Source organism: Rhinoraja longicauda, chromosome 25, assembly GCF_053455715.1.
Source record: "Rhinoraja longicauda isolate Sanriku21f chromosome 25, sRhiLon1.1, whole genome shotgun sequence".
Lineage (NCBI taxonomy): Eukaryota > Metazoa > Chordata > Chondrichthyes > Rajiformes > Arhynchobatidae > Rhinoraja > Rhinoraja longicauda.
In genome coordinates this window covers 17,052,994-17,071,594 of record NC_135977.1, presented here as the reverse complement: position 1 = coordinate 17,071,594, position 18,601 = coordinate 17,052,994, and the positions used below count along the sequence as shown (strand labels likewise).

Below are 18,601 nucleotides of genomic sequence, written 5' to 3'. Positions count from 1 at the left end.
ACATTGTCTACAGTCGATACCTGGAGAAACGCACATGCTGACTATCAACTTCTTAAAAGCCAATCTGCCGGGACAGACTCAAAATAGATGCAGAAGCCTTGTGTATTTTTTTCAAATGTAGTAAGACAACTTGAAGATGCAAATAAAACACAGGTTAACGGGGGACACAATACACACGACACACAGGTTAAGCAAAAGGAATATATTTGATTGGGTGAGACTATTGGATTAAAATTTCAGGTTGAAAATTTCTGCCTTCTGAGAAGATTGTAAAAATGATAAATCTGACTTGGTTACCGGACTGAAGAAGGGTCTCGACACGAAACGTCGCCCATTCCTTCTCTCCTGAGATGCTGCCTGACCTGCTGAGTTACTCCAGCATTTTGTGAATAAATACCTGGTTCTGTAGATGTTCAGTGCTTGTTTGGTACTGCCAGCTTCATATTCTGCATTAAATTCCTGGAATGAAGTCTCGAGGTAGATCACTGGTCAGTGACTCACTAAGTCAATATTGGTGTCAGTGGGTAGTTCCTGTCTGTACCACTTGACCAATGGTCGGTTATCGCCAACACAAACAGCCCAACATAGACACAAAGTGCTGGGGTAACTCAACGGGTCAGGCATCATCTTTGGAGAACATAAGGCAGTTGACTTTTTGGGTTGGGTCCCTTGTTCAGACCCAAAACATCACCTACCTACGTTCCCCAAAGATGCTGCCTGAGTTACTCCAGCACTTTATGTCTTTTTTTTTGTAAACCAGCAGCTGCAGTTGCTTGTTTCTACAAACAGGCAATTTTATAACATTTCTGTATTAAAGATAGCAGTCATGAAATAGAGTCTCAATTAGCCGGTTTCAATGCATTTATTTAGTAATAACGTTGTATCCCAAATTCTATTTCTGTAACATTTTAATTGCATATTATAATTTATACTGTATATTGTATTACAACAATGGTCACTGTATCAGCACTGTTAAAGTCTGCCTTGCATAAAGTATCTTGATCACCTTCGTCAGTTCTTTTGTAAATTCATCCTAAGCAGTTGGTCAGGTGTGAAGCAAATCGAAAGGTACCCATTAAAATGTGTCTGCTGTAAAAAATACTGAGATATGTACATATAAATAAACCATAAAAAGGAAGAGAATGGGTTTCAGACAACCAGTGCGTCCAAATAAAATCAGATATATACAAGTTTACAGGTTCCTTTTATTATTTACAGTCTAGAACTCCAGGGTTAGCACTGAAGTTCCACTCAGCATTGTGTAGTGGCAAACAGCCCAAAGTTTCTACTTGTATGAGTTTATGAAAGTAAAAAAAAAAGGCCAAAAAAAAATCTTAACATCTTAGTATCACGTAATTAATTTGCATAAAATGCATTTTGTTTCCTGGAGTGATTCTATTTCTCGCTTGCATAGGCGATGGCAAACCAACTGGACGGGAAGACAATAGGTGCAGGAGTAGGCCATTCAGCCCTTCGAGCCACCACCGCCATTCAATGTGTTCCTGCCTTCTCTCCATACCCCCCGACTCCGCTATCTTTAATAGCTCTATCTAACTCTCTCTTGAAAGCATCCAGAGAATTGGCCTCCACTGCCTTCTGAGGCAGAGAATTCCACAGATTTACAACTGTGTTTTTCACAAAAAGTTTTTCCTCATCTCCGTTCAAAATGGCCTACCCCTTATTCTTAAACTGTGGCCCCTGGTTCTGGATTCCCCTGGGAAGAAGGCCGTGCACCCTGGCAATTGCTGAAACTACGTTCGAGGTTGCATTAGTTGTCCGGCTGAGGGGAGTGACGGAGGAATGCACTGCAACTGGGGCAGACAATATCCACCGACAGCACCAGCTCGCCACCCTAAACCCCGAAACACAAACGGGAGCTCGGGGCCTCACCGACAGATACCCTGCTTCTGCAACGCCAACGCACCCCTCCCCTCCCTGACTCTCACCAACACAGTCCATTTACTCAGTCTTGCTTTACCTTCACTTGCTAACATCTTCAGGGGTTTTTCTTGTCAAAAATTACCAATTAGAGTATGACAACGGCAAAGTATGGATGGTTTGACATTGGAAATGTTAGTTATGTATATATGTGTGTATGTGTGTATACACGCACATATATATAGATATATATATACACACATTTGTGTGTGTGTGTGTGTGTATGTGTGTGTATGTGTATATACACATACACACACACACATATATATATATATATATACAGGAAAATAACTGCAGATGCTGGTACAAATCAGTCTGAAGAAGGGTCTTGACCCAAAACGTCACCCATTCCATCTCTCCTGAGATGCTGCCTGACCCGCTAAGTTATTTCAGCAGTTTGTAATACCTTCCATACACACAGATACAAAAAATGTGAAATTGTGCAACTTTGGCCATGAATTAGAATGACATGCGCTGAGGGAGTGTGTGACTGAGGGACTGTGTGACTGAGGGACTGTGTGACTGAGGGAGTGTGTGACTGAGGGAGTGTGTGACTGAGGGACTGTGTGACTGAGGGACTGAGGGAGTGTGTGACTGAGGGAGTGTGTGACCGAGGGAGTGTGTGACCGAGGGAGTGTGTGACCGAGGGACTGTGTGACCGAGGGACTGTGTGACCGAGGGAGTGTGTGACCGAGGGAGTGTGTGACCGAGGGAGTGTGTGACCGAGGGAGTGTGTGACTGAGGGACTGTGTGACTGAGGGAGTGTGTGACTGTGTGTCACCTGCTTTTCAGGGTGTGGAAATCACTAAATCAGTCGTTGAGAAGGAAGCAACTGGATTCTCCACTGTGCAGCTATAATTAAGATTAAAAGAAGAATCTATGGATGATCTCTGACCATTCATGCATCAAAAGACTTCAAATGCCAGCAGCGATACCACTGATCAGGTAGATTTCATACTGCATCCTGCATCTTCTTGAGCAGAAAGGATATTTCCAATCACTGTTTATTCTTGAAAGGACATTGTACTTTCCTCGGACTTCAGTCATCATTCTTCCCCGTCTCCAGCCCGCACTGCCACCTGTTGGCCAACATGTAGGGTTCCTTGAACCCAGGAAAACTCACACCTCATTACCTGAGTAGACACTGCACAAGGCTGCAATTACTGATCCCAGATGGATCAATGGGGTTGTGCTGCAGTCTGACCTCTCTGTGACCATGTACACTCAATGGAGCTCCATGCCAATGCTGCACAGCACCGCTCCACACAAAGGAAATGATTTTCTAAGCCTAGAATGTCCAGTGTTTCGTGTTTCCAACAGGAAGAGATTTGTACACGGAGTATTACAGCTTCACGTTGGATTAGAGGTAGATCGAAGCTGTTGCAATTGGTCTGGGGATGTGTTTCAGCTTGGTCTGGTTAGGGCCAAGTTTAAGCCTGGCCCCGCACTTACACGCAAAGTGAAACAACTGAACCAAATCCGAAATAAGAATAAAAAATACTTGAAACTTTCAACAGGGCAGATGGTGTCCGTGGATGGATCCCAACCTGAAACGTCATCCATCCATTCCCTCCACTGATGGTGGACCCTTTGTGTTCCTGACCCCTTGAGTTCCTCCAGCACTTTGTGTTTTGCTCATGATTCCAGCACTTGCAGTTCGTTATGTCTCCAAAGAAGCAGAGTTGACCTGTTGGGGTTCCAACCTTTCATTAGCACCTCGTGGTTCTATCATTAAAGTATTGATAAAAGGTCATTAACCAAACATTAACTGAGTTCCTTTCTCTGCAGACACTGTCTTCAGCATCCCGTTTCCATTCTGGAGCTATTCTGATTGATGTATCAATTATTGTCCAACTGACCTCCTTTTTCAATGCTGGAGAAGGCGCGTTTAAATGCACACGACAACCCTGGAACAAGCTTGTGAAAGATTCCTGAGCTACTGGAGTAATTCACGTGTGACGAATTTTAGCTCAAATTCCAAAACATCTTTGAGACCAGTTTGAGCTCATATTTCTGAGAGAACTGTTACTACTTGGTGTAAACAAGGGTTGCAGCTGTAACAAATCATGAACACTCTGAGCCTAATGTGACAGCACCTCTTGGGTACTGGCAGTTCATAAGGACTCAGAAACATGCTTCCAGGTTGCCCAGAGAATCACAGGGTAAAATGAACTCAAAGTTCCACCAGTAAATGCGAACACAAATGTTCAGAATGCTTGCTGTACCACGGGTTTACACCAAGTACGAGGAAGTATCTCATTCCAAGGACAGGGACTCTTTCTGTAACCTACGCTTCCAGCAACACTCATAAATAGGCCCAAAAGTAAATCATCGAAGATCACTGCCTTCAATCACTATTGCAAGTTCATAATACAAGTGACTCAGGTAGAGTTATGACTGAAAAATGATCCCTGATCAGGAAAGGGCGGAACTGCTTTCAAAACACGCTCAGGGCAGGATTCATCACTCACACATTATTCACGGGAGGTTTCAGAATGTGTCCCCTGCTATTCTGCAGCAGGATCAAAGCCATGGATAGGAAGAGAACAACTCCAACCTCCTCTGCAGCAACTTTGCAAAAGGCATTAAATCCAAGAGCTCCCTTTACTCTGTCACTTTACATAAGGCAGTGGATTTTTTTGTGACACTACAGTGTACCGGCACCTCTGAAAAGTTAAAAACTAGATTGGTGTACAGTAGCCACCAATAACACCATGTTAACTATTATAGATACACTGGCACTGTACTGTCTGCAAAGATATCACTGCATAAAAGTATCAATTAGCACCTTTTGCCAAGTTCAAAAAAGTGGTATACACAGTAGCTTAATGACACCTTTGCAAACTTTGGTTGGGGAGAAAAGTATTAAGGTTTAATAACATATATCAATTCCAACCTTTTGAGGGTAACTTAGTAAATGAACAACGCATTTACAAAAGTTTTCCCTGGGTTTGACGTTAAGATATATGATAAATTCAACACTAATGTTTAGGGCAAAACACAAAGAGGCTGAAAGGCTCCGAGAGGCAAAGAGGCTGAGATGCTTTGAAAGGCTGGTTATATAACGCATTCAATCCAGCCTACCAAGCAAACCAGTTCGCCATGGGTGGCGATGCCATCTCCCTGGCCTTACTCATCCCAGGAACACCTGGATAAGAGAGACACCTACGTCAGACTTCTATTCCTAGACTCCAGCTCTGCTTTCAACACCATTATCCTATCCAAGCTCATCTTCAAACACGTGGAACTTGGACTCTCTTGAACTGGATCCTCGACTTCCTGCCCGAACAGACCACAATCAGTGTGGACAGTTGACAAATCATCCTCTATGATAATCCTCAACACTGGTGCCCGGCAAGATTGCATTCTCATTCCCCCTTCTTTATTCCTTCTCGAGCCACGACTGTGCAACCAAATATCAATCCAACTCTTCTGCCATCTCCCATCAGGCAAGAGGTACAAAAGTCTGAAAACGCACATCTCCTGATTCAGATACAGTTTCTTCTCAGCTGCTATCAGCTAACTAAACCATCCAACCACCAACTAGAGAACGGTCCTGTCCTTCCATCCATATCATTGAAGACCCTTGGACTATCTTTAATCAGACTTTACTGGACTCTCTTGCACTAAACGTTATTCCCCTTATCCTGTTCAATGGCTCCTTCATTGTCATGTGTACTGAGGGACAGTGAAATTCTTTTTTGCATACAGATCAGTAAGATTGTTGCCACACCTATTCCAATAAGTACATACAGTAATACGTAGAAATAGCCCACTGCGTCTATATGCAAGAGTCACCAGGGTTTTGGCGCCATTTCGCAGTCCCAGCTGCAGCTGGCCATGATGGTCCGTTGTAGCAGTCGCCTCCAGCCGGTCGTCCCGCGAACCATCGTCACTCTCCTCGCCCGGCCCTCTTCAATCTTCGTGCCCCGGGGTTGCCGGCGACGTTGAGGGCGGGGAAGGTAAAACCCCCACCCCACAACGCGTGGTTCCTCCTGCCATCCCTTGTCCAGTGTCCATTGCCGACACCCTCCACCTCCTCTCCGGTTCCCGGTCTTCGGGGGCGAGCAGGGGCCGGGCTCGGCGGCTTCCCTCTCCCGGTTCCGCGGACGGTGAGCCACAGTATCAGTGCACTGTGGGTGGCTTCACTGTAATCACGTATAGACTTTTCACTGACTGGATAGCACACAACAAAGAAAGCTTCTCACTGCACCTCTGTACACGTGACAATAACAAACCAAATTGCCAGAGGAACTCAGCAGGTCAGGCAGCGGCTGTGGAGCGAACGGACAGACAAGGATTCAGACCGCGATCCTTATTCTGATGAACATTTAGGATCGGTTCATCCAGATACTTAATGTGGGGAATGAGACGGTGAATAGAATATTTGCCTATTGGATGGAAACAGGTTCAGGAAATGTGAATATACTGACAGCATCAATAAGCCTTCATCAGCAATTTTCCTGGAATGTCACAGCAGAGTAAAGGAAAGCTGGATTGAACTACCATATCTATTGCACCACTCTGCATCTTGCTTTGTCAGTATGACACGCATGCTGTGGGCTACACGTGGGTTACAGGGTGGCATGAATATCAGGGGGACTTTCCGAGGCTCTTTCACAATCATCTGGACAAAGGGGCAGGGCCAGTCTGGCCAATGTGGCCACATTCTGGAGTCACCTTCAACACACAGCATTTCGTACTCCAAGTGAATCAGGTGGGAGCTGTTTTCAGGGCACTTCATGACCAAGGTGCAGCATCTCACCAAGTCTAGCGTTCATGCTTCCAACTAAGTGAGAATCGGAATGGCAATGGGTAAACTGATTTAATTCTCCTGGTGGCATGCCTTGAGATGTCAATATGGTTGCTTATTCACGACTGAAGCCACATCACAGAGGCAAAACAAATTTCCCTTCCACACTGCAAACCCAATAAGGGTTGCCAATATTGATATTGTTTCCCTGCTCACAGAATGCACTGTACCAAGTGGTTACCCTTGCAGATAGACAGGGACTAGGGAGAGGTCCACTGGAATGGGAGATGGACACGGTGGTAAGATTGGGTAGAGGGAGAGGGATTAGCATGTAGAACATTCTCTCGCTGATCATATTCACTCCAAATCCAATCTTTGAACAGAAAAGACAAAAGATCCAAATGTATGCTGGCTCATTGCTGAGTCGTGGAAGAGCAATGCCTAAGCAATCTACTATCGCCAATCTCCTGCTAATCAATTTGATCCACAGAAGAGGTAGTTTCAACAAGATATCTGGAACCCCACGATCTACCTCTGGTAAACGGAGTCTGAATGGTTTATACTGCAATACAATACAATAATACAAAAAACACTTCCGCATGGCATCTTGTCCATTATGGATATTTCTCATTGTTTAAAAATCCAGTAACAAAGGCAACTCACTCTTACATTAGCACCTATAACGTGATAAAATGTCCCAAGGCACTTCAGAAAAGGCAGGGCACGGAGGGGGTGGTCAGTGGCAGGAAGAGAACTAGACAGGGCAACTAGATGTGCAAGTTGGATATGGGGGGTGATCAAATGCAAGATTAAAGAGGTAGATTTTCAGGAGTCATGTAACGGTGCAGAAAGATGCAACAAAGAAGAACGATTCAACGTGAAGCAGGGACCTGCCACCAACAGTGAAGTGAGAAGGGACGCCCTGTCAGAGGAACAGTGCGATACCTGAGACCGAGGACTGCAGGGATGGGAAGGGGGGGATTGGGAGCTGTGTGAGCCCAAAGGAATTGGGGATGGGGCCGGCAGGGACCGGCGACTGGGATTTTGCATCAGACAGGATTTGGGTGCCAGATGAGTGAGCACTGATAAAACTCGGGACGTTTAAAAACTTTGGAAAAACTAACTCTGGAGAGAGAGACAGAGGTTTCAGAGACGGAAGCATCAGACAACATCAGGGGGAGGTGATCTTGCCACCTTTGTTGTAAGTAGTGTTGGATCTCAGCCCAAGGTCAGAAGGGCACAGGGTCAGAAACTCATTGAGACTGTGTGCATAAAGCATCCATCCAATATAAATAACAAGTGCGTCAAAAGGGAACTTTACAAAATAAATTTGAGGGGGGGAAAGGGAAGACAATAGAAAATACCATCAACGTTGCAGAGCACTGAAACAAGTCACAGAAGACGCATCTGGTGCAGTGTTGAAGTGAGGAGACAGGCTGACAGCAATGCCGCACGCCTGCCCTCTGGTGTGCAACAGCAAGATACAGCTGCATGGGAAGGCTGCGATACTACGGATCACACTACAAGACAGTGCCGGCCACCACATGGATCACACACAGCAGCATCTCTCCGGTCGCCCCACCCGTCCGTTCTTCCCATCACTTACTTTAGAATTCATATCACTACATTATGCTTTGCCTAGAATTCTATGCAACAACCATTGAGAGCATATTTAACAGGCACGCTAATACTTTTAGGCTTGAGAGTTTTAGGTATCATGAACGATTCTTTCTCGACTCCTTCCCTGATCTGATTAAATGCCATCTCACAAGTGCCCTCCAAAATTTCTCGTCAGCCAGACAGCAATTTCTCCAAATAATAAATCGCAATCCACTAAGGCAACCTGGAAATCAGGAGAGAGTTCCAAATGTGCTCGTTTGTATTAAATCCAACATTGGTGGGAGGACAGAGGATGGAATAGCTCAGGACAAGGTTGGGGCAGATCGTCAATGGCATTGTGTGTTTGGCTGCTGGCAATAATTCATGGCAACCCTTCTTCAATAATGCCATCATTTCATATCATATCAATATCTCGTTCTGGTTTTAAGTCAAAACTGTTTGTGTTGGGAGATTGGGTGGATCCTCACTCTGGTCCATATCCCAGCCCAGGGCAGACACCTGTCCTTGAGCTTGGGACGTCAGCGTTAAATAATGGTCACCTTTAGGCAGTCCCAGTCTCCGCAATTCACTTAAAACAGCAGAACAGCCCCAAGGAAGCCTCTACCAAGTGGTAAGGGTTCCACCATGCACTGTTATTACACGTGGGAATGTGTAAGGCTGGATGAGCTACTGAGGGATGGTTGAATTAAAGATGGAGGCTGTTGCAACCTAAAGGTGAAGAATTATTTTGCAAACAATCGAGGGGAGAGTGAGACCAGCAATCTGAGCCGATTCCTTTGCAATGACTATAAGGCCCCCCATGGCTGTGTTGCTGAGTGGATTAGCAATGGTGTTTTGAAGCCAAGGGAGGAATATCCTGTGGTCTGGATGGAAGGACAACGCTCCATCTTTGCTGGTGCAAGGCGACAATATAAAAGCCACCCACACCCCTGAAATGCACCAAAATATTGCATCACATGTCCTAATTTTAAAAAGAGATCAATAAAAAACTATCAATAAAAAAATTGGGTGCAACCTAAAACTGTCAAGCCTAGTTTATTTTGTATTTCCAACAAATACTATGACTGTGGATGACATTCCAATGTGATTTTTTTTTGACATTTATAAACCAATATCAACCATTAAATGACTAAGAAACAAGGCAAAATGCCATTCTGGATTCAATAAAAATATGACATTTGTACACAGTAGTTTTTTTTTTTTGCTTTTTCTTTCTTTAACAGTATAAAAATTTGTCGTACTGTTCACGCAACACAGAGAGAAAGGTTCAGTTTACAAAGAGGTGCCTGCGCGATGCTGTAGACTTGTAACATGCTCATCCCACAAGGACATCAGGCAATGAACGAACACAACAAAAAAAAATGGCATGGCTGGTTCGGGTGGTTCAGCACTTCGAGGTGGGAAGAAACTTTCGAGGAGACAAGAATTTAAAACCATTCCCAGAGGGGAGTCTCAAAGGGCGCACCTCCCTCTGAATGCTGTTTGCTGGTTGCGTTGTGTCTGCGGGTTTACTGGGATCTTGGTAAGCCCCGCTGCCATTCTGGGCCTTCTTGTCTGAGTAGGGGATCTTGGAAAACTCCTTGAGTTCAAGCCTGTCCTCCTTCCCGTCCTTCTTGGAGCGCCTGGCCGGAGAGAGATTCAAATAACTTAGAGCATCGGCCTTGGAGCCGGCGAGGGCGTGTTTGGAGCGCAGAGCGCGGACGGGTCTGGGCGCTGACTGCGTGGCACTGGCCCAGAAAGTTTTGAGGTTATGGACGGCTTTGACCTTCTCGTCGATGTTGGTCATCTTCAGCCTGCTCAGGTCGGGCATGTCGGCCGGACTGGAGCGAGCAGACCCGGCCGAAGAGTAGGAGAGGGCTGGGGAAGGGTTGCTCCCGGCTGGGGACTGCTGCCCGGAGCTCGGGGATCTGGAGATGTGGCCGCTGTACGGGGAGCTGGGATATTTAATCTTGACCGGCGACTGGTCGGATGGGAAAGCGGGCGAGTGGCATGGATCCCCCACCGGCGACGAGGGGGCAGTGGTCTGCCTGCTGTCCCCCGCTGACTGCCCCGCCTCGGTGGTGTCGCTGGTCGGGGTGCTGCTTCCTGAGTTGACCTTTTGCAGCGAGGAGCTGCGTGTGGGAGGCTTTGGTTTTGCAGGGACTGGAGACGGCTGCTTCTTCTGCCCAGCGCTGGCGGGGGGCTTGCTGAACGCACTCGTGTCCGAAGACTTAAAGGACGAGGAGGGCCCGTGATGTCCCACCAGGCCGCTGTCCACCTCAGTGGAGCTCCTCTGGTTGATCGCCCCGCTGCTCTGATAGAGCCGCTCCACAGCAAGCAGGTGGCTCTGGGTCTCCTCCAAGATCTTCTGTGCCAGCTCCTGGGGATTAAGCTTGGACACTTTCTCCTCCTGAGACTTCACCGTGCTGTCCGTCTCCGTGCTGGACTGGTCGGACTCGCCCGTGTCTGAGCTGGGCAGTTTGTTTCTGGACCCCACTTTCTTGAAGGGCGAGTTTGGACTGGGGATGAGCAGCATTTTAGCCGGGGAGCTGGATGCACTCGCGTTAGCCTTGAGCGTGTGCCTGTCGCCCAGACCGTGGCTGAGCTCAGTAGTCCTCTCTTTGTCATCCGAGGCGGACGCCTTGAGGGTGTCAGTGTACAGACTCAGCGGCTCGCTGCTGATGATGGAGAAGCCATCGTACTCCTCCTCGTCCCTGCTCGCGTGGCTCGACTGTGGGGAGGAGTCGCTCGCCAACATCGCCGCCTTGTGCGGGTAGACATTCTTGGGCCTCTCGTAGTCCAGCCGTCCCCGCTGGAGCACGCCTTCGCCGGTGATGTCCGTCTTGGAGGCGAAGCTCATGGAGGAGGTGATGGAACTGAGGCTGTACACGGAGATGGCATCGGAGGCCATCGAGTCGCCGTACGTAGGGGAGAACGGTGGGTTCATCTGACCCGCTGCGTTGGAGACCGACTGAGAAGAGGAGAGAGATTCCAGCGAGGAAGAGCTGTCCAGGCTGAGTCTTTTAGGCAGCTCTGTGGAATCTGGAATAGAGTAAAACATTCTCAGTTATTCATGACTTTGTCCATTAAAGCACTTTTAGATTTCTATGCTCTTTCACCACCCTCCTTCCTATGCCACTGTCTATCCATCTACCTTATCCATCTACAGCATATCTTGAGTGAAAGAGGTCCCACCCTAAATATCTCTCTCTCTCTCCTTCATATCTGCTTTCAGACACTTGTTACAGCTTAGACCTCAGACCAAATATTTGTCCCTCCTCCATAGATGTGTTCAGAACCCACTGTTTTCCCTTAGGAACGGACGGGCCTGATGTATTTTTCTGCTTTCCAGGCAATTTATAAATGAATCGTTGCCTAAGTCATTAGCTTCATCTTGCAGCAACGACTTCCAAATGCGTGGCAGGTGTACAAAGCTCTGGCCAGAAACTATCCTGGGAACAAATGCAAATTATGCAAATATTCTGTCATAGCAAGGGGTAATCTACACTTTTATCTGGGAGCCAGCCATCTTCCCAACAGATTTTACTGGAGGCATAAAATTGGAAGCACAATGTAATCTAATAGCATAAACCTCTTGCATGGTTCAACGGAGAAGTATTTTACCATTCGATTGCATATCACGTTCTGCAGGAGGGAAATTCCTCTGATGGGAATTAGTTATCTTATTCATAAGATAAGAAAGGCCACTTAAAGTTTATCCATTATGAATACTCAATCTCACTAGATCGCAGAAGATGGTAGAGAGGTTGATTTGGTCGTAGGAAGATATGCAGAATAATCCTCCTTGGACCAAGACGTGAAATGAGAGGCTTATGCTGGGGCACAATGAACTCTGGTTGGGACAGAGAAGAGTCAGGGTGTAAGGAAGCTGATGGTGGAACAAGATGGAGGCACAAGACTCTGCCAATGCGAGAATCTGGAGTAAGAAACTAGCTGCTGGAGGAGCTCAGTGGGTCAGGCAGCATCTGTGGGTGCAAAGGGAGTCAGGGTTGTAAATTATTTTATTCTATGCAATTCATGATGCTGAATTGATTGAAAGCATTTACTTGGTTCAGTTTAGTTGAGAGAGAGCATGAAAAACAGGCCCTTCGGCCCACCGAGTCCATGCCGACCATTGATCACCCATTCACACTGGTTCTATGATATCCCACTTTCTCATCCACTCCCCACACACACTGGGGGCAATTTACAGAGGGCCAGTTAACCCACAAAAACACGCACGTCTTTGGAATGTGGTAGGAAATCTGAATTTGATTGGAGAGGATGGTGATGAGTGGACATAGATGAGGGAGGGGTGGCGGACAGAGGTATGGGTAGGAGAGGGGACGGGGTCCCACTGAGTCGAGAGTGAGGTGGAGGGCGACTGGCAGATGGAGCAGGGTGGCGGGGGACACAATCCTGGGGGTAGGAGGAGTTGGCAGGAGCGCTGATAGGACTGGAAGGCTTTGATTCTTGGTCCCTCGCGCGGCGGGGTGGACCAGCTGGGGTTGAAACAAACAAAACGGAGAAGAGAATCTAAGCGTACGAAATAGGAGGCCACTCGGCCCCTCAAGCCTGCCCTGCCATTCAATGGGATCATCACCGATCTAGACTGGCCCTAACTCCTGCTCTGTGCCAGGTACCCATGACCCTCATCCCCTCGATCATGCGAATATTCATCCATCTCCACCTTGAGACAATAGACAATAGGTGCAGGAGGAGGCCATTCGGCCCTTCGAGCCAGCACCGCCATTCAATGTGATCATGGCTGATCATTCTCAATCAATACCCCGTTCCTGCCTTCTCCCCATACCCCGACTCCGCTATCCTTAAGAGCTCTATCTCGCTCTCTCTTGAATGCATTCAGAGAATTGGCCTCCACTGCCTTCTGAGGCAGAGAATTCCACAGATTCACAACTCTCTGACTGAAAAAGTTTTTCCTCATCTCAGTTCTAAATGGCCTACCCCTTATTCTTAAACTGTGGCCCCTTGTTCTGGACTCCCCCAACATTGGGAACATGTTTCCTGCCTTTAACGTGTCCAACCCCTTAATAATCTTATACGTTTCGATAAGATCTCGTCTCATCCTTAAGTGTATCTATTGATCCAGTCCCCAGCACCCTCGGGGCAGGGAGTTCCACAGATTCACTACCCTGAGGGGGAAGAAAGCTGGCTAAGGTGCGTGAAGTAACAAGCAGTTTAGAGACTAAATCTGAGGTGCCCACTTGAGAGATTGGTATTCATTAATTTAACTGATCGATTAAAAAGAAGATGATAAGATATTTTCACTGAGTTGTGATGGGATTCTGGAAGTCAACCGATTCACAGAATACAGGGCGGTACAGTGGCACAGCAGTAGAGTGGTTGCCTTACAACGTCAGAGACCTGGGTTCGATCCTGACAACGGGTGCTGTCCGTACAGAGTTCATACGTTTTCCCTGTGACCTGGGTGGGCTTTATCCGAGATCTTCGCTTTCCTCCCACACTCCAAAGACGTACAGGTTTGTAGGTCCATTGGATTGGTATAAGTGTAAATTGTCCCCAGTGTGTGTAGGATAGTGTTAGTGTGCGGGGATCGCTAGTCAGTGCGGACTCGGTGGGCCTGATTCCGCGCGCTGTATCTCTAAACTAACAGCGGGAGCAGGATCCATCGTTGGATGTAGACAATGACTGCGTGCTCCATGCCAGAGGTGAAGGGACCGAGCACTGGGGACGGACTCAGATGGAGAGTCGCTTCCTGCCCAGCATGGACAGGTCGGGCCGAATGGCTCCCTTCGCTTTCTAAGCTTCCATGATGCTGTAATACAAGCTGAAAATGGCAAAGCCCTTTCTGAGGGAAGAGCTAGTGGAGATAGGAAGGATTTGCTGGGGGGGCATTTTTGACTGAGCCTTTGCCACTTCCACCGTGGGTGCAGAAGTGCAGCCACTGTGCCCTGCCAGAGGGCACTGAACGCCACCCTGGGTGAGAGGGGGCAACGCCGGGACATCTGAAATACAATAACTGAACAAAACGCAAACAACAATAAAGACATTCATGTCAAACCGCGGCAGATAAACAATCTATTACAAGCATCAGGAGCTGCCGCACACATTCATAAACAAAATGACAAAACAAATTATAATATTTCTGGTGGATATCCAAGAAGACACTTCAAACATAAAATTGGAATGTGCTCTGTGGCCTTATCTAATTATGCAGACACCTTCTTATTTATCTGGGGGATGGTTCCTCATCTGTTACAGCGCTGAACGAACTGAACTCAACAAATCTGGAGTTGATAATGTACTGGGTGTCCCACTCCGCAGCCTATTCCGCTGCCGAGTGAAATCAGATTGTAAATAACACAGAATAAATAAATGCGTTCCATCCACGCCTGCTCGCTTTTCTGATTAGTATTATGAATCATTGTGGCTGAGCGCAACTGCGCTCTAAAACAAATGCAGCTTCTGTACGACAATCCTTGTTGAAAGGTCAAGCGATCCCGGGGTAAAAATTATTAAATTATTAACGGATTTCTTTAAAAAAACAACCTTTTGGCATCTTTAGGTGAAAACTGTGCCGGGAGATTGCAGACCTGCAGTGGCTACATCGCCAACAGTCTGTCTGTCCATTCTTGTTTTCGTTAATTTTAGTCTGTGTTAAAGGTATGTCTTAGTGTTCCTTGGTTTGTTTTATGTCCTTCACCTCTGTATTTACCGAGGAGAAAGACGGCAGGAGGACAGAGGGAAGTGGAGCAGTCACGGGGAGTGTCTTGAGAGTGGTCAGGGTTACCGTCGAAGAAGTACTGAAGGTACTGTCGTGTTTGAAGGTAGACAAATCTCCAGGGCCTGATCAGATATATCCGAGGACATTGCGGGAAACTAGAGTAAATTGCGGGAGCCCTGGTTGAAATTTTCGAGTCGTCCATAAATACAGGAGAGGTGCCGGAAGACTGGAGGGTGGCAAATGTTGTGCCTCTTTTCAAGAAGGCCTGCGGGGAAAATGCTGGGAACTAAAGGCCGGGGAGTTTAACAGCTGTAGTTGGAAAGTTACTGGAGAATATTCTGAGGGATAGGATATACAGGCATTTGGATGGGCAAGGGCTGATTAGGGACAGTTTTGTACGTGGGAGGTCGTGTCTCACAAATCTGATTGATTGTTTTAAGACGTGACCAAAAAGGTAGATGAGGACAGAGCTGTAGATGTTGTGTACATGGACTTCAGCAAGGCATTCGACAAGGTTCCGCATGGTAAGTTGCTCTGGAAGGTTAGATCGCATGGGATCCAAGGAGAGTTAGCCGAATGGATAGCAAATTGGCTCCATGGAAGGAAGCAGAGGGTGATGGTGGAAGGTTGCTTCTCAGACTGGAAGCCTATGACTAGTGGTGTGCCTCAGGGTTTGGTGCTGGGCCCGTTTGTCAACTACATCAATGATTTGGATGAGAACATACAGGGCAAGATTAGCAAGTTTGCTGATGATACAAAAGTTAGTGGTTTTTCAGATAATGAAGATGGTTGTGAATGGTTGCAGTTGGATCTGGATCGATTGATCAGGTGGGTGGAGGAATGGTTGAAGGAATTTAATACAGAGAACTGTGAGGTATTGTATTTTGGGACGTCGAACAAGGGCAGGACCTTCACAGTAAATGGTAGGCCTCTGGGTAGTGTTGTAGAGCAGAGGGATCTAGAAATACAGGTGCATGGTTCCTTGAAGGTCAAGTCACAGGTAGATAAGGTGGTCAAAAACACTTTTGGCATTTTGGCCTTCATCAGTCAGAGTATTGAGTATAGAAGTTGGTAAATCATGTTGCAGTTGTATAAGACGTTGGTGAGATCGCATTAAGAATATTGCGTTCAGTTCTGGGCACCATGTGATAGGAAAGATATTGTCAAGCTTGAAATGGTTCAGAAAAGATTTATGGGGATGTTGCTAGGACTAGAGGGTGTGAGCTATAGGGAGAGGTTGAGTAGGCTGGGTCTCTATTCCATGGAGCACAGGAGGATGAGGGGAGATCTTAGAGGTATACAAAATCATGAGATTTTAGTGCGTAGGACAAGTGTTAATGTACAGGGTGATCGCAGGTCTGCGCGGATTTGGTGGGCCGAATGGTCTGTTTCCGCGCTGTATCTCAAAAGTCGAAAGTAGAACCCAAAGTCTAGAGAAGGAATGCGGACTAGTAGGCCCAATCATACATGTTCCAGCTCATGGAAACTCAGCGTGCTCGGAATCAAATTTGTCCACACTTTCTCTCCATATATTTGAACACACTTACTTCCTAAATATTTATTTCCCCTTTGGAGACCACATTACTTTGCATTGATGCAGGATGAAATTGCTTTGGGCATGCTTCATGGTTGCAATGGGATAGGTGCACAGGGGGTCTTGTTTTTACTTTGTGAGCCTTAGGCAGTGCGATTATGATAAGTTCAGCACCAAATAGACCCATTGAAAGTTGCAGCAGCCGTGGGGTGGAGGAGGCCGTGTGCATGTGTGCAACTGGGAAAGTGTCCTGGCTCCATGGGAAAAAGTACTGTGATTTCTCCAATTTCAAGTAATACCCGCCCTATCTTTCCCCTGGCCCATCCACTAACCCGGTACGATACGATACGATAGAACTTTATTTATCCCAGGAGGGAAATTGATCTGCCAACAGTCATAAAACACACAATACATGACACGTGAAATTAAAGTGATGAGTTGAAAGGATTGGGGATGTGCAAAGATTGGGGAGGGGGGGGATCAGTCTACCCCATGACAGGCATTTTGCACCCATTTCACCTACAATCCTCATCACCCTGTTCCCCCCCACCCCACCGTATGCTAATTTCGATCCCCGAATACCATATTTCCCTTTTATTCCCCCCCCCACCGCTTGTCCCGTCCCACCCAAATCCCTCCCTTTGGCTTTTATGGTTCACCTCATCTTTCTCTCTCGTGACACCCTCTTGTCTGCTTTTCATCTCCAGCCCTTGTCACTATCTCCACCCATCTGCCCACCACCTGTATCCACCCATCACTTGCCAAGCTCCCTACCACCATCACCTCTCCATTTCAGCTTTCTCCCCGCTACTACATCAGTCTGAAGAAGGGTCCCAAGCCAAAACGTCATCTGTCCATTCTCTCCACAGATACCGCCTGACCCGCTGAGTTCCTCCAGCACTTTGAATTTTGTTCAAGATTTCAACACCTGCAGTTCCTTGTGCCTCTAAATGTGGTGATGTATTTGAAGCTGTTTAAACAATAGCTGCATTCTATAGAAGCCATTCCTTCATCAGCAATATTTGATGAAGAATCCAATCTCGAAAAAAGGACACACAGTGCTGGGGTAACTCAGCGGGTCAGGCAGCATCTGTGGAGAACGTGGATAGGTGACATTTCGGGCCAGAACTTTTCTTCTGGAGAAGATTCTTTTGTAAACCAGCATCTGCAGTTCCTTGTCTCTGCATTGCAAATTTTAGTTAGATTGTGCAGTATCGATCTGGATCAACAGGGAATAATTTTCGACATCGGCTTTTCATAAGTTCTTAAGTCATAGGAGCAGAGGTAGGCCATTCGGCCCATCGCGTTTCTCCGACATTCACTTATGGCTGATCTATCTTACCCCCTCAACCCCATTCTTCTGCATTCTCCCCATAACCCTTGACACCCTCGAGAATCAGCCATGCAACATGATTCAGTTGTAGCGGCGTTCGTTTCACAACTCACCAAAGAGAGCCAGCAGAGACTGGAGAGCGAAGTGCATGGTCTTCCTGTTTGCCTGTTTCCCGGTCTTCAACACCACCTCTTCTTGGCCCACCTCACACAGGTCAAAGCCTGGACAAGGGTTTACACAGAGAAACGTCAGCATGTTAGTCGGCTTTTTACATGGCACACTGTGATTTATCCGACAATGCAGATTATCATTACCTGGTCTTGCAAGCTTGAGTTATACAGAGAAGTGGATAGAGTCATACAGTAGTAACACATGCCCTTCAGCCCAACTTGGCCATGCCATCCAAGATGTTGCACCTGCCCATGTTTGGCCCATATCCCTCTAAACCTTCCCTATCCATGTACCTGTGCAAAAGCCTTTTAAATGTGCTTATAATACCTGCCTCAACAACGTCCTCTGACAGGTCGGTCGGCTGGGACCTTTTCTCTTTGGATTGCAGGAGGCTGAGGGGTGACCTTATTGAGATGTACAAGATTATAAGGGGCGCGGATAAAATGGACACTCACAGTCTTTTTCCACAAGATAGAGGATTCCAAAACTAAAGGGCACAGGCTTCAGGTGAGAGGGGAGAGATTTAAGATGACCCTTTTTCACTCAGACAATAGTCCTTATCTCCAA

At 46.8% G+C, this 18,601-nt stretch overlaps 1 protein-coding gene across 2 annotated transcripts in view; it reads right to left on the bottom strand.

Moving 5' to 3' along the window:
* Positions 1 to 853: 853 nt before the first annotated feature.
* The window catches only part of ttc28 (tetratricopeptide repeat domain 28), a 394,517-nt gene continuing 376,769 nt past the window's right edge, over positions 854 to 18,601 (bottom strand). For both annotated transcript variants that reach the window (XM_078421482.1, XM_078421484.1), the window contains exons 21-22: positions 17,977 to 18,084; positions 854 to 11,332 (exon numbers count right to left, since the gene is read on the bottom strand). In XM_078421482.1, the coding sequence (XP_078277608.1) occupies positions 9,696 to 11,332; positions 17,977 to 18,084 (1,745 nt within the window). In that variant the 3' untranslated portion in view covers positions 854 to 9,695. The remainder of the gene's footprint in view (positions 11,333 to 17,976; positions 18,085 to 18,601) is intronic.